Source organism: Atta colombica, unplaced genomic scaffold (assembly GCF_001594045.1).
Source record: "Atta colombica isolate Treedump-2 unplaced genomic scaffold, Acol1.0 scaffold13, whole genome shotgun sequence".
Classification (NCBI taxonomy): Eukaryota; Metazoa; Arthropoda; class Insecta; order Hymenoptera; family Formicidae; genus Atta; species Atta colombica.
Window position 1 is genome coordinate 177370 of NW_017259217.1, and position 17450 is coordinate 194819.

General features: G+C 36.8%; 1 protein-coding gene across 2 annotated transcripts in view; it reads right to left on the reverse strand.

Moving 5' to 3' along the window:
• LOC108684303 (ankyrin repeat and BTB/POZ domain-containing protein BTBD11) overlaps nucleotides 1–17110 on the reverse strand; it is a 31892-nt gene extending 14782 nt beyond the window's left edge. The window contains exons 1-2 of one of the 2 annotated variants that reach the window (XM_018188566.1): nucleotides 16873–17110; nucleotides 11201–11441 (exon numbers count right to left, since the gene is read on the reverse strand). In XM_018188566.1, coding sequence (XP_018044055.1) covers nucleotides 11201–11409 — 209 coding nt within the window. In that variant the 5' untranslated portion in view covers nucleotides 11410–11441; nucleotides 16873–17110. Of the gene's footprint in view, nucleotides 1–236; nucleotides 1064–11200; nucleotides 11442–16872 lie in introns of those variants that run through there. The other variant, XM_018188565.1, reaches the window with a different exon arrangement.
• Between the last annotated feature and the right edge of the window lie 340 nt (nucleotides 17111–17450).

The window sequence follows — 17450 nt, forward strand, 5'->3', positions numbered from 1 at the left end:
TAGACAGAAATATAATTAATCAATAGAAATAATACTAATAAAAATAATACTTTTCGGTCAAAGTAGATGATAATGCTTTTTTATTAGTATGTGTGACTTCAAATGGTAAATAAAGCCATCCAATCGCGGAAACGGCATGAGGTACGGCGAAGGAATTTTGATTCGCCGAAAGGCAGATCTATTTTTTCTTCCTTCATCAAGCGGAATGACAAGCGAGCGTGCATGCGTGAATTTACCCTCTCAGTCGCCACTGCTGCACGAAACTCCAATCCGCCTTGAACCCGCTCGTGTCCCCCGGCAAGGACCAATAGTCTTCCAACTGGCTCTCGTCCTCCTCTATCCTGAGTACATCTTCCCTGCTGGGGCTGACGTTCACCACGATCTCGTGCGCGGCCTTGGGATCGCTGTTCTCCATCACGGAATCTCGATGTCGTCCGGCATCCTCTTCCCACTCGTTATCCAACGCGTCTCGTGGACGAGCCTCTGTCTCGTCGTTCCGTGATCGCAATGCAAGGGATATGCAAGTCTCAGGATCCTCCTTGCATCTTGATGTCACCTGCGCGCACGCTTCCGGTAATGGCAGTGGAGGCGGAGGTGGAGCTGGTGGTTGCTGCTGCCTCACTTTGTCTTCTTTCTGTCTCGGATTTGAATCGCCAAAATAGATGACCGTTTTATGATTTATATCCTTTCTCATTTTCCCGATGTCGTTGTTAGGCGTCCATGGTTTTGGACTATCGTTTACGCCGCCGCCGCCACGACGACTTCGGTCTTCCAAGGTCGCGCATCTCTCGTAATCGTCGTACCTTGCGATTTCTCGCCATTCCTCTCGCGCCGGAGGCTTCGGTAAGAAAGGTACGGCCCGCCGTAGAATAAAATTTGTGCCTTCATGGCCAATCTGCTGCTGAACTTCGACGCCGTTGGCGCTCATCTTGTAGCCTTTCAACTCGCGGCACAACACGCACCTGCAATCGTCGGTGCACTGAGCTCGTCTCGTGGACGGCATGTTATTCACAGCGGGTCATTCTAGGACATGCGATCTCTAATCAGCTTTGGCAATGCAGAATCTTTGCTTATCTATATCGCAAATGCGAAAAATGTGAAAGCGTGACCAAAGAACCCGGTTTCCGTCGATAGTATCGCCGAACTAATTCCCAATTTAATTGTATATGTTTCACTGTTACACACACAATCGCGCCTTATTATTCACATTGTTATTCAAAATAGTAAGTTCGCGTTTTTTTTTATTCGTAATGTTTACAAATGCAGCAGGCATTTTTTAAAACGCGAGCTCAGCTCGTTCGTGTTTTGTATTGTAGACTGTAGAATATATCACTGATTGCGATTTCGCTGTAGCCTGAATTTTTGTCTATCACGATTACTTTTATTTCACCCAACTAGCTCTCGCGAGCGAATCGTCATCATAACTTTTCCTCGTGAGATCGTAGGATGTCGGTTTCATGTCCTGCCACGATAACGTTCATTGCTCCAGTTTTAAAACTTTCCGCGTTTTACGCGGAGATTCACACTGCGACATTTCCTCGCTGATTCATTGAAAATAATCTCTTCTCGACCCAGCGATAAAGATGTCTCATCAATCGAGGGAGTCATCGAGTTTTAATTGAATTTATTAACAATCAATCACTATACGACAGCACACGGAAGTTTCGATTCGCCTGCAATTATTTTTAATAACGCATCACGGGAACGTGACAAAAACTCGAGGATTATCACGGATTAATACGGGCGGTTGCCCATATAAATAGAAGAAATTGTACCCCGGTGAACGGACCGTATAATTATGACATTACTCTTTATCGGTGCATTAGCGCGGTCATACCGCACTCAATGTAAACACGCGACTGAGACAACGATGTGTCTATGGCTTCCTGTGCATCGGCACAGGTGAAACGCGTTTCTCGTGTGCGCTTCCCTCGCGGTGCACCACAGGAGTCGGGGAAATGAAGAGATATCCGTATCACTTTCCTACCTTCACCGTGCGTGTGTGTACGTTCGCGTACGTGTGCGTTCCCCGCCCGCCGCTCTATCTTTTGTTCCGTCGCGCGTAACTATGATATCACGGGAAAAGAAGCTCCGCTACGCCTGTAAAAATATATAATATATACGCGTTCGCGTGCATGCGATACAAATACAGAAATTATCCTCGGAAATGGTCCCCGCACTCGTCATTGTTCCCCGCGAATAATTTCAAGACAGAGACCTGATGGCTCCTCCTCTCGAGTTAACTTAAGTTAAGAATCGATCGATTGTTTCGATCACATACTCCGTCTCACGAAGCGATACTATCTGTATAACTATACAAAACCAATTGTGCAATAGCGTAACGGAATTACGTAACTATATAATAAGAGCAGATAACGCTATTAATTGTACAACGCCGGACTTTGTAAAACTGACCGTGCAACTCTCGCGAACGAGTTACGGGCCTCCCCTCGTAATCCGGTCGAAGGCTTTATCACGATATAGCAACGGGAACTTATCATAGGGAGCACGAGAGCTGGTAGATCGCGACGTGCATAAGTCCCGGCGGCCACTTGTAAACTGCTGCCATGCTCTTTTCACTGGCAAGCCGCAGGAAACGGGAGAGCACAAGCGAGTATATGTCTTTACAGAGAGAGAGAGATAGACAGAGAGAAAGAGACAGCCCCACCATATGTTTCGGGGGAGAACTTCCGGCGAACCATCCTACTTCCTACGGCCGTGTACTCAAATCGCATTGCCCCAGTCAACGTCCGTGACGGACTCTGACATCGCTTCTGATACTATGCAATCGCTTTTTTCTGCTGAGACGTGAAGCGTCCAACGTTACGAATTCAGGATTAAGCGAGTTCGTCAAATTCGCTCGTACTATTATTTATTCATACTCTCTAAACCTGAATCAGTGGATAGTCACTAATTACTCATAGTTGGCACTGATAACCAGCGAAGTTCAACTAAAAAAGGAAGAATGTTTGAGCATTATATAACTAAAGTACTAATATCTGCATATTAATTTCAATTTTTCGATACCATTTTATTCATTGAGTTTAAGCATTAAAACAAGGTTAGTTAGATAATAAAGATTATCACATAATAAAGATTAGTTAGGTTAGGGATCTCACATTTAATTTACTGATTACCAGTGGCATACTTGACACTGATGTCAGTGATTATTCATTCAGATTTAGAGAGATTTATTATATTTAACATACGTGAATTTTAGACTTAATTCGTAAATTTTAGTTGTCAATGTTCATGATGATATTTTCTTTTTTTTGTTAATTGATAATTAACTGTTAATTTTCGTTGTTACTGTGTAAATAAACTGTCAACAAACCAGATCAGAAAATCCATTCTTTCTAAAGTTCTTCATCGAACTTGCAATAATATTGTTAAAAACAAGATAATCAATAGACTCTAAAGAAAAATCTAAAAAATAAAATGCCAATTTGAGCCAACACTGGTTTATTCGTGTGTATTTTATATCATTTATTCAAAGTGAATATTATAACGTATATATTTTGAAAGATTCTCTTCAGTACAAAGAAATTTGCTTAGCCTATTAATTATAAAATTACATAATGATAGCGCAGTACGAGTATAAACTAACGTATAAAATATGAAAGAATCTGTGGTATTCGAGTTAATCTTGGTCATCAAATTATTAAGTTTAATGACTGTCAAGATTGAATTATTTCTATAAAGTATGTTGTACATGTTCCATTAGACTGTTCCATTTAATGAAACAAATTAAGAATTATTAAACACGACATAACTCTGTTTGGTAGACGAATGTAAAGTGAATGTAAAATGAATGATAATATTGTTAAATGCTAAAAATATTTATTTTTTCCTTCTAGATCTTTTTATTAATTTCTTCCCGTTAGAAAAATTTTAATCGCGATATATCTACATCTCAAGATTGATAATCAACGTAGACAGCTAGATAGAAGAAATTACTATATAAATTTAATAATCTTCCTACTTATAAAACAATTCGGTTCTTCAGATAGCGTAATGACAGTATAAAGGATGTCGTGTTTTGATACTATCTCATGCCTCCGATTTTATACGGTACTGTAACCTTTTGTATCGCGCGCGAAATCTGTCCACACGATCGGCAGAGAAGGTCGACCGTGAGTACCCCCGTGCCGTTGTTGATTCCTTCCGGTACTTTTATTGCGGCGCGTATTGAGGAAGATTCCCAGGAGGTATTCCTAGTAGTAATTAAACGTGTACAGTTGGAACACGGGGTGTTCCAACGCGGAAAACAGGAAGCGAAGTGGGTCAGCGTTAAAATCGTCGCCATTACAATTATACAGCAACACTCGTCTCACTCGTCTCCGACTGTGCGTGCGTTGAGTATGCGTTGCGGAATTATTTCCGCGTGGATTATTATTATTATAGCGCGTATGAAGACTATCCTGGCTTTGATGCAACCAGCGCCTCGTGTCGGGCAATTATGAATACTTATGAGGCAATTTGCGCGTTGAAATTGATAATGCGAATGGTAAATTGAATCTAATGCATGGTGGCCGAGCGCGGATGATTTCTCTCGGAGTAGTGCGATCAATGAGCCTGAAATCGGCAGTTTTTCACTAATTTGAAACACTAATCTGGAAATATTAATAATCGTGTAAATCTTTCATTTCAAAAATATTGTGTGATGTAAATTAATTTTTTTTATCGTTTTCCCAATATTCCTTTAAAATCGCGCACAATATTCCTTTAAAACCGCGCACAATAAACAAAAATTGTTCAATTATATTGTATTATATTAAAAAATATGATATCTTTGAATTTTTGGTCAAAAATGTTTTCTTTTAAAAGAAATTTCTTCCAGATATGTTTACATATGTCATGGCGTCCATTTTCTTCAGTTTACATTTATTTCTCATTAGCATAGATTATATTTAAAGGCTTTAATAGAAATCATGTTACAACGAAAATTATCGACCGCCTTTGCATTATCATAAACTAACACGAAAGCATACAGTCCTACAATCCAGATAAACCGGTATCGTTATCGCGTTGAAAATCTATCTATCAAAGTCGACTTCATTGCACGAGGAATCATTAAAATCCAGACCATAAAAACAGCGATAATAACAGAGTTTCTAAAAAAAGTGCAAGATATAACTAAACGTCTGCTTAGAATTTACATGGTGATTGCGAAAACAGACTTTATGAAAAAACATGAACGAGAGTTTGAATAATTCACACAGTTTCTACTGACCAAAAGGTATACATTCCTAAAAGAAAGAAAAGAAAAAAAGAAAAAAAGAGAGGATGGGGAAGACTGAAAAATCGAAGCTGGTCATATATAGGTATGTATATAAAAAAGTTTGCTGAATGAATACTTTTAAGAATGGCCAAATCTGCAACATGTGTCTCTAACAGACAAACCGCAGGAGGAAGAGTTCAAGGCAGACAGAAGACATATTGTCCGTGTTCACGGGGCGAAACTCCGGTGTCAAGGGCGCTCCTACGAAGGATATTAAATTATTTACCGAAGCGTGTCTGCGCCCGAATGTCCGCCGAATATTCTCTCGAAGAACGTCTCTGTCTGTGTTCATCGCCGTTCATCGACGTTCGCCATCGAACATAACATCGGCCATTCTTATTCGCGGGTAAGAAGGACGGGAATTACGGCCTCTCTAGAATGTGCACGCCGCGTGTTCGCCAGCGCTATAATTTTCCCGTAAACGTTTTTCCCCATGCGAAAGTGGCGTACACACGTACATACATTATACCTACATACGAAGCGTACCAGGCGGAAGTTCTGTAACGCCGCGCCGACTCTGTGCGTTTTCGATCCGCCTGCAACGATGATATGTATGCGGAAAGAGATGCGAGCGAAAAAAAAAATGGCGCGTCGAATGACGTTACGTTTTTCGAGGGTGTAGTATCTCCATTTTGCCTCGAAAGGGTTAAACCGCTCGTGCGGTTAATTATTCACCTAAGAGATATATCCGACTCGGCGGCAATCGATCGGTATCGAAATGTAATAGCATGTCTGGAGGGAGGATGGGAGGGAAGAGGGAGATTTTAATAATCGCCGGTTCTCGGATGCCTCGCGTAGGGCGTAGCTAATAATAAGCTGGTATAGGAAGCTCGCCGTGCTTGACGACTAACGGTTCTCGCGAATGGGAGTGAACGCGCGAGAAATTAAGGGAAATTCCTCAAAATTGAGATCCTCTCTGCTCTACCATTTGCATGTATTCGGATTTCTTCCATCACGCGCAGCATTATACTACAAAAAATATAATATACACGTATATGTATACAGCAGGATGATAACGGAAGATGTTATTGCAGTAAATCTTCATCATCCATCTGGCAGTGAATTATTTTCAAAGAAATAACAGAAACCTACAAAAGTTAGCAGATAATTCTCTCCAAAAGTAAAAGAATTTCTGCTTCTCTTGTTTCTCTCTTTCAACCACTATCTTACAGATCAATGTTTTTCAACTTTTTTTTTATTTACATACAAAGAAACACTGGATTTCTGGTGGAAAATGAACGATCCAAATTTCTGATTTAATCTATTAGATTTCTATTTAAATATACTAAATGTTGGTCATTTCAACTAGAATTTTAATAGATTTAATCAGAAATCTTGTAGATCTATGGTATATAATTAGAATTCTGAATTGTTTATTTTCCACCAAAATTCCAGTTAATTCAAATATCTTTTTCTATGCAATATATTAAATAACGAATCAAATTTTTCGAGGTACATCATTAGATGTAGCACACATTTTAGCATTCAATATAGATTTTTTTTTTATTATACATCATTAACAAGACATTCAGGAATAAAAAGTAAAATTCTAATATGAATAATAAGTGGCTCAATAAAAACAAATTAATAATAATAAAGCAGAAGGGCTACGACGTAAACAACAACTTTTAATAATAAGATTGGAAACAAGACCGTTTATGTTAAATACATTACTTTAAATATGTCACTACGATTTGAATGTTAAGATGTTGAATTATTATATATATTTATATAAATGAATTAATTTCAAATAATTGTGTTATGATATGATTGTCGGACTTTCAACGCAATCAATCTGAAATATTAAATAAGTTTATTACAGATTTTTTAAGATTAAATTTGAGAAATTTGGGGAGATTATTAATATAACTATATCCGATAACCATATCGGCACGCAATTATCATTTCTGAAATTAATTCATTTACATAAATATATATAATAGTTCAACATCTTAACATTCAGACCACAGTGGCGTATTTAAAATAATAACTTTTAAATTTATCGATAATTCGATAATAAACAGTACAAACATATGTTTCGACACCAATCGGGTCATTATTAATGTAAAAATAAAAATAGAATTTGAAATTATGGCATTATTTAGCGATTATGAGTAAAATATTACAATAACAGCCTACGAAGTTATTAGAAAATTTAAAATAATTTACTGTGTCTCGATAATCCATGGCCTACCCCTGCTGCAAAGATGGTACATCGTTAAATTAATATTAGTTATCATTTTTGTGAGTTAATTATACACCTTGGCCAGTAGAAATTATTCGTAATAAGTTCTTGATAAATGTGAGTTAAAATTAAAATTTTGTTCAAATTCAATAGTGTCAAATAATAAAATGAAAACTGTCAATTTTCCAGCAGTCAACAAAATAAATTTCATAATTAGGTTAAAATGTGATAGAATTTTGAGACACAAAATGTATTTGATCAATATTGACGTTATGAAAAATGTATAAAAAAATTATAAATATTAAAAAACATAAATATTAAAGGAAATATTAAAAAAACGATAAAATTCTATAATTTTTATTTTATTAACGCAATTTTATTAATTATATAATGTAGATAATATCCATTATTTTTAAAACATTTTTTATTTCGTGCCTTACTCGCTTATTTTTAATAGCGCTTCCCGCTGAGAAAACTGGTACAATTATGGGTAAATCGATTTAATCGATTAAAATAAATAATTTAATCCCTTAAAGTTTTTATAAGATAACAACAAAGAATGCGTAATTGAAAGGATTAAATTATTTGTTAATACTGAAAATTACTGTAAATTGATTTGCATTCAATTGTACTCAGTGTGCACCAGTGTTGCATTAATTTTTCCAATGAAAAATGCTATAAATTTTTTGCTCCTTTTTTTAATTTTCTAATTTTCGCGGAATATTAAAAAAATTCTTTGCTGCACATATTATAGTATGCGGCAACATATCGATTGAAAAAAACTTAATCGATATAGATCAATAAAAATATAAAAGCGAAGCTTTGTTTATTAATTTGATTCTATTTATATACCTTACCTCTACCTTTCTTTCCGGTCATAATCATTAGCGTTAGCAGTAACTTGTGTACAATCCTATGCATGCAAAGATAATGAATACGTCTCGTCCCTGACGTCTCTCCCGACAGTCCCGACAATCCCCTGTTAGTAAAAGCTAGTTGAGATTGACGCTATACAACGGAAGAAAAAAGGAAGGCGAAGTAAGGCGGAAAGAGTCATTAACCCAAATATCTGCTGCAGATTTACCTCGAATCAGTATTTTCCCTCATGCGCATTCTTAATCGCGCGACGAGCAATAGCTCGTCGCGTCATCGCGTTCCCAGATAACACTGTTTTTCCCGTGAGTTTCCGACTTTCGGATAACTAATTAAAAGCGAGTTCTCCGAGCTCTCCCTTCGCACGATCGCGATCGCGCGCGCACGCCTATAATGACAGGCTAATTTCTATTTCATCCTAATTCGCCGTCACGCCGAGAAAATGAATCGGACGATTGAACGTTAAATATAACGAGATACGGGGTGAGAGTAAAAGTTTCTGCTAACGAGCGTGGGATGAGCGGCGCACAATAGCGGCGTACAATAGCGGCGCACAATACTATGGTCACCAACACAGTCGAAGATTCTGGAGAATGCACGAAATGCATATCCAGTGTACCGCAAAACACCGGATATTCGGATGCGTTGCAGTTCGGTATCCGTGTATCCGAATGCTTTCTCGCGACGCATCTAGTCGACAAAGAAAAGAATAGGGCCATCTCATCGCGGTGTAAAGCCGCGTGGTATTATTATACAAGTACATTTGTCGTATGACAAATTTTTTTTCTAAATTTTTTTTCTATTGATTGACTGTAGGATAAAAAGATTCAAAAATTTGTCTGTTCTGCAGTTAATTAACATACAACAAATGTAATGTTAGCGTAAAAAAAAATGCAAAAGGGAAGATGAAGGCGGAGATGCTTTATATACGAGAGCGGTACGAAAGCTCTCTTAAATTTATCAAACGTCTTATCTGTATGCCGAGCAGATTTCTGAAGCCCCATGATCGGGGTGCCGAAAGTGATGTCGATGAAAAAATAACAGAGAGAAAGAGAGAGAGACAAGCTATGTCATACGGACGTCGGATCCCCCGAGATCGGATCAGCTGTAATTACGTGTCTCGTAAATTTTAACGATCCTCGATCCCAGCATGGTCGATTCGATACGCAAAAAAGTGGGCGTTGTAATTGACAATGTGCGATGTTCTACAATCAAATTTATGAGTTTATTGCTGAGCGCAAAATAAGGTTTAGCGTGAGTATGTGTTCAAATGCGCAGATATTGGTTCTTAAAGTAGTTATTGATTCGTATAACAATTATCGTCAATCGAATTCCAGATGAGCAAAAATGAGTACGCGGAAAAAACAATTTTTAAGTATCTAAAATTAAAATTTAAGTAGATACAGATCTGAAATAATTTTGTTAAATCATTAAAATAATTATGTAGAAAACTCAAGCATGATGAGCAAAAGTTTGGATGTTCTAGCAACTAATTTAAATATCTTACCATTATTTCGACAATCTAATAAAATTATTTTCAGATTTGTGTCTAGTTAAATTTTTAGATACTTTAACAAAACCATTTTTTCCTTATACCAACGATTAACTCGATATTATTAAAATATATCAACAGATTTTTATGATAAATCTGCCGCGATTATCGTTACTCGACTCAATCGCGAGTTTATTTAAGCTCCTTGCAATTAATATAAATATATGTAAAATAATCTCATATATATAATCACGCAATTATTTTGTATTATATCACGCGCATATATAGTAGCTCTATTAACATATATAAGCATACATGATAAACATGATAAACTATTATTAATCGATTATATTTTTTAGAATAGGAAATTTGATATAAATATATTTTATAGTCAATTTTCCTTGAAAATAGCAACTGAACGTTTGACAAATCAAATACTCTATCGATATTACGTATCAAATATTAAAAGTCTATCTTATATACACAAAATGAATATTATGACTAAGAAAGTAAAAAAAAGATTGATCAGTATTTGCGATTTTTTTTCTTTTCGTGATACGTTATCGAAGTGTGTTAGATGAAAGTCCAAGATGAAAGTGGGCTCGGGCAATTGAAGCTACGTTAGGTCTGAGTTTAAATTATATTACAAATGAAACATCGCGTAGCTGACGAACAACAACGCAATATTATGAGACCAAGTATCAACTGACTTCGCTCTTTTGCTTTAACGGTAGAGGCTCACGAACTCACTCAGGAATTCGCACACCATGCAGGTGCGAGGACCCGAAAGGTTAACCGAGACGTCTCTACGCGAGCTCAACGTCCTCGGCTTTGTAGCCTCTGGCTTTTCAACGATTCCTATCGCAGAATCTATTGTGTTTGACGCATTCGTTCCTATTCAAATCTTACGTCTGCGCATTTTACGGTGACAGGACACGACCTAGATAACTAGGAAAAGATTTTTTTCCTTTTTTTCATTCATTGGAAATAGTCCGAAGAAAACATTTAACCGAGACATTTAAGAGATGTTTCTTTTGAATTTCATTTACAGTTAGTGCAAGTAATAATTTTTGCAATTTATTCTATCGTATATTTTATAGTTACAGTCAGTCCCCGTTCTGGGATAATAATAACAACAAGTAACAAATGACAAAAACGATGAACAAAAATGACGCATTGAACGGTATTTAATTTTAATCAGTCGGATGTGCAGTATGATTTCTAGATGATTATTAATCGATCCTTATCACGCGTAGCGGACTGCCGAGCAAGCGACCATTAATTAGATCTTCATTAAGATTGGCATCGATTACTGAGAGCGCTAAATGCAGGAGAGCATTGAGCGGCGAAATATAAGAAAAGCGCTTACCTTCGTGGCTTCGGACGGAGTATCTCATGACCCGAATCGGATATGCAGATGCTCAGACTCAATGGACCGCCGTAATGCTCTGAGGGAGTGCTGGCAGTCTGTACGGTCGACTGTTGAGGGCTAGAGATACCACCCCAACCGGAAGAGCTGCCTAAGAAGAGCGGCTGCTGTCCGCAACCTCCGTCCATCGTTGGCCGTTCCAGATTCATAATGTCTCCAAGAGCTAACACCGTCGGAAAACCTGTAAATTATTCCGTGTGTTATACGTCTTGCAATAATCATCATCGTCATCATCATCATCATCATCATCATTATCATCATCATCATCATCATCATCATCATCATCATCATCGTCGTCGTCGTCGTCGTTGTCATCATCATCATCATCATTATCGTTTATCCCTCTTTTACGATCAAAACGAAATCCCGGAAACGAACGAGATGAGTTTTTCACATATCGCGAAATGATAAATTCGTCGGTTACATTTTTTTTATATATCAATATGATTTCCTCAATTTTATCGCGATATCATTTTACTAGTTCAATTTACTTCTTTATACGCTTTATTTCGTTTCGCATTAACAGATCTCGTTGATCCAACATGTTGAGTTTGAACATAGCTCTATAGAGATATAGATAGATGTGATGAAGAATTCTGTCGTTCAAGATTAGTGACAACGAGTAATGTGTCTCGATACATTTAAGAAGAAAAAATATTGCAATACTCATTTTCAATCGTAACGAATGAAAGGAAATGTTGTACAAACATGTCGCTCGAGATAATGCAGAAAACTTCACTATATTTCACACGAGAAATCTAGCTGAGCAGAAATAATCTACGAAAGAAAGTAATTATGCGAAACTTTCTCGAGCGCGAAGGTCATTAACGAGTCAGATAATTGTGGAGGAGTAATTAACGCCGAGATGTTATCACGCTAAGGAAAACAACTGTTTAAGTTTTTATTCATATAAGAAAAGATAAAGGACAAATAAAAACGGCAATAAAAATCATACTTTGTTAATAACTCATTCTTACTAAATATTTAAATATTTTTTTATTCAAAAGAGAAAGATTTTCGAAAAAAAGAGACCAAAGGGAAAGAGAAAGTTGAAAAGAAAAATCGGAAAGTCGATTTCATAACTTGTGAGTCAGAAAATATTAATAGCTTTATAAAAATGTATAATATGAATGGAAAAAAAAAGAGAAGTATATACTTTAGAATTATAACTCGCTTATATTTTTTGCAACGCGTATTTTACATTGAAATAAAATTGAAATTTTTTTATATACAATTATAGGACTCTAAGTTCTAATATCTTTAATCCGATAGACCGCTTTATATTCCCGAAAATTAGACAATTAGTTTCATACGCGCATTCGTAGAAACGGAGAAAGGAATAGATTATGGAGCGGCGAATGTGCCCCTGAATTTGCAACCAGTTGCGGCAATCCAGGTAAATGGACCGGATAAACGTACCGAGGGAAAAAGAACAACAAAAACTAAATCTCGCGAATGCATTGTCGGACTCGTCGTGGAAAGTGCGATCATCTCTCGTGCGAGAGATGTACCTATCCGCTGGGATCAGCGCAGCGATGAGAAATTCTGTCTCAATACACGTCGTCTCCGAGACTCAGTTCGTACGCGTCGTGCTTGTGCACGTTCGTGTTGCTCGCTTTGACGGACTCTTGTATGCAATTACTCTGCCAGGCTCCCAAAGTGCTTCCTTAAGCGTGCGTTTCAAGATGGGGGGACGACCCAGTACCCCATGACGTGCCTGTCTGCCCGGCTGCTCTTTCGGAGAATTTTTATCGATGTTATATTCTGAATCTCATCACGGTAATAATGCGACAGTCAGAATGACGGGAGTAGTCGTAAAGCTGGTGTTCTTTTTCGTAAAATATCAGTAGTAGAGCTACGTAAATTGTGAGAGAAGAATTGATATTCTTTTTGCTAATGAAGAAAATTCGATAAAAGAAAATCAAAAGCGGTCTTGCTATCGAAGTTTGAAAAAGAAAGAATTGGACGCTAACACTCTCTATTGATTCAACACTGATTCAATTCTATTTTTTTCCGTTGAAAAAGAAAGTGAGCGAGCCGTTTGTAAGATGTGAAAAACTACCTTTCTATACGTGTACGTTTATAAATTCTAATAAATTGATCACGCTCTTTAGAGCACAGTGAATGGACTCCACGGTTCAATTTCATGATCCTCGGTTCGGTGACTGATTTAATGTACGAGGCACTGAGGTAACTGGTTTAATATAAACGGACACTCCAAAAGTGGCGTTGTGTCCTGAAGTGTATTTAACTGACCTCGACTGGACTCACACACACATCTACCTTTCTAACCGATCGTTCGGATATACGTGCAGGCATACCTTGGAAGGGATGGGTGCGTACACAAATATAAAAGTTGTGCCCGGTGTAAACCTATCATTTGCCAGAAGAAAATCAGGGTCAACCGGTAATCGTTAAGTGATTTTGCAAAAAGAAAACTGGAAGATTCTCGATGTCAAAGATTCCCGGAGAAATATGCTGATTATTTGGAAGAGACATTTTTTTATCAGAAAACCCATCGTTAAAATCTGTTCGCTGCTTCATACAAAGCAGTCATGTAAGTAGCTTATGAAAAAAAGGTTCTATATATATAAAATTGTCTTTTCTCATACCATTTTTATTAACTTAATCTCGATAGGATTAAATTACATAGACATATTGCACAATTTTTAATTATGTCATGTTGAAGATAAATTATAGAAAGACACAAGATTTAAGGGTATCGTTATAACAAAAATATTTTGTTATTACTCAACCTTTTGTTTTCAATAATGATTAAAATGCAACGCACACTGAGAAAAAAATCGAAATATTCAGAAGTAAATGTTACCTATTATATTCTTTGATATTTATTCATTTTTTTTTAATTTGATTCATTTTTTTAATTTGATTGTGATACTGTAATATATATGTATATTTCTGTGAAATGTATCTCATTAATTGTAAAATATAAAACAGATTTACTTGTTAGGAATAAAATTTTATTTCGCCATAAGATATTTAAGTAAGATATTTATCTCAATGAAATGAACATCTCAAATAAATTCTTAAGTATCTTTTCTTCAGTGCATGCATACACGTTCGGAAAAGATATCTATTAATTTTTTATTGCGTATTAATCAAGCAAAAATTTGAGATCCGAACGAATCAGGAATGTATACGACACGTCGCCGAGTGTAATGATGCCTTCGAGGCGACACACCTGACAGCTCGGATTCATCTCGATCAAACTACTGTGATTATAGATCTTTAAGAGCCAGTTGTGTTAACGTCATGCGGTATTAAGTTCGATTAAATAAATTTTCCTTCGCTATTTAGATTATAAATAAAACTACAATTCATAAAAAGAAACGGAACTGAATTTATGGCAATTTGTTTATGCCGTGTTCTCGCGTGTTCTACCATCGCTTCTATTTGCTAAATCTTTTCGCACACAACTCTATCGCATAACTTATAAAGTATCAATCCTTAAAACGCGCGCGCGCGCGCGCGTGTGTGTGTGTGTGTGTGTGTATGTGTGTGTTTAAAAGGAAAAAAATAAAAGTAGAAAATTACTAATCCGTATAATTATATTTCAAGTCACGCGCGAAAGAAAATTTAGATACGCCAAGAGTTCTTAGAAAAAAGCATTACATACACATACAACTGCAGTATAGATACTATATGTGAAACGTGACATACATGTGAGAACTATTCGGAACCTATTCGGAATCGGAGTCACGTCTTTGAGCCACTATCGTTAATTGGACGCAGCATTTCCCGGACGTCCTATAAAGATATTTTGAAGTCAATTGGGATCATGAAAATTGACCTCTGTTTGTACAAATTAAACGTAAACGTACGCGCCTATTCTCCTTTTTACTATCGTAGCGTAGCTATAATTTTTCATATACGTTTCTTTACACATTTTCGTGCATCCTCAAATAAATGTCTGTTTCGGTTCTTTCTTTGTTTTTGATTTGCTTTTGTAGAACTGAACGACAGCCTTGGCGCGCGCGTGACGATTAAGAGGGTGAAAAGATCGGGCAGACGGAGGAGTTCGGGGCGCGATGCAATCTTGGCGCAGCATTGAGCCCCGTAATACACGCGGCATTGAGAATACACGCATACACGCGACGTGGTGTAAGCGACGTGCACGCGGTCGTCCGCCCCGCGATCGCCACATTCCAGGGGCTACCCAAACTGAAGCCTATATCTTATACACACCTCTCTCTCTCTCTCTCTCTCTCTCTCTCTCTCTCCTCCCCCTCTCTTCTCTCTTCTCTCTTTCACTTCTCTTCTTCTCTCTGCACATGCTTCACCATGATGTTCTCCCTCCGTGCCTCATACATCCCTTTACCTACCCGTATAGCTTTTTTACTTCATTCTTGTTCTCTCTTCTTTTCTCTCGTCTTTCTCTCCTTCTTATGGATATGGACGAGAATCCGCGCGCGAATCTTGTCCCTCTGCGCTCTATACGAAATTTACATATTCTCCCTCCCTCCCTCCCTCTCTCTCGCTCTCTCTCTCTCTCTCTCTCTCTCTCTCTCTCTCTCTCTCTCTCTCATTTTCTTTCACCCACCAACAACGCGAACGCGACACCTGATACAATCCCATCGGCATCATCAAATTTCATTCGATCAAAAGATTTTACGAGCGCATTGCATTTATTTTTTTATAAATTCGATTCAATTTCAATCAAGAGATTCAGTTGCCTCTTTATGATTTTCCATATTACATATTGCATAGAAATCGGTGACGAGAAGAGACGGGAATAAAAAGAAAGAGATATTGATAAGAACATAAAAATTCAGCTTGAGTTGAAAAGTCTGAACTAATTGTAAGATATTTACGTAGACAAATGCGATGGATGACGATTAAAGCCGACGCGATTAGAATATTGAAAGGATCACTTCTCTAACGGGAATCTTAAAAAAGACTCACGTTTAAAACATCACAAATATTACTTAAATTCATTCTAAGAATATTACAAATATTACTCCAAATTTATTCTAAGAATGGATTTGAACCCGCGAAACGCATTCTGTATAAAAAAATGCCTGTGAAAGCCTCAAAAATATTAATACTACTTAAAGTTAGACAAGATTTAAAGAACTAGAATTTTTGCCATACATACATGTAATATTAGATATGTATATCTTTTTAATTGATGCATACTGACTAGTATTTCAGTATTACATATAATTTTATGTTTTTAGTAACTTCGGACATCAAACGGCGGTTCTGATACATAAGTTTCGATTAATTTTAATTAATTTTCCATAAATATTAAAGCAAAGACAAATTTAAACTTTGCGAAGAAATTAAAACGAGAACATATATCATCATTCATTTCTGGCAAATTATTTTTAAACACAGTAAAATAGCAAAAAAGACAATCGATTTATATAATTAGATATTCGTTTGAGTCCTCTAGCAACTGAATTATGAAACAGCTCTACTTTTTTTAAATTTTTAAATTTGGAGCATTCAATTACAAGTTAACAACTCCCAGTTAACTTGATCAATTTTCTACGCTTTCTGTTTCACGGAGTCGACCAGTTTGGCTTCTGAAAGACTCACGTGTGACTAAAGATGATGTCCATCGCGAGACCATGCCGAATGAAACTTACCGAGAGTTGTTCAACGCGATGATAGAAAGGAGCACATCCTCGCGCCGTCGAGCACATATCTACAGAGGGGACCACTCTTGTGACCGAGAATTCGCATCCTCCAACAAATTTCCGTCTCACTTGTATACCGTTTTACTGTCGTCTGAGACAGCAGGTTTGTTCTCTTTTCAGCTACACTCTCTTTCGTCCGCCTATAATCTTTTTCTTTTCGAATTGACTAAAGAAACAAATCGAAGGCTCCCGCAAAGAAAGACTTCTATTATATCTTCCTCGATTACGAACACATTTTATTTCTATCGTCTAATCGACAAAATTCAAATGTATATAATGTATATAATAGACAAAGGATGGGAAAGTGAACACGCAAAAATAAAATATAAAATAAACAATATAAAAATATAAAATGAAAACACAAAATGTTTGTTTCTGATTTAATTTTACTATTTGCTCTAACTTTTTGATTTTTTTTTTAAATTCAGACAGTTGGGCAGTCTTATTGAGTCTCGAAGATTAAAGTGAAATATACACTTGGAATGGAACTGCGAATGTTCCGTTATTTATTTCGGCTTCTGACACAC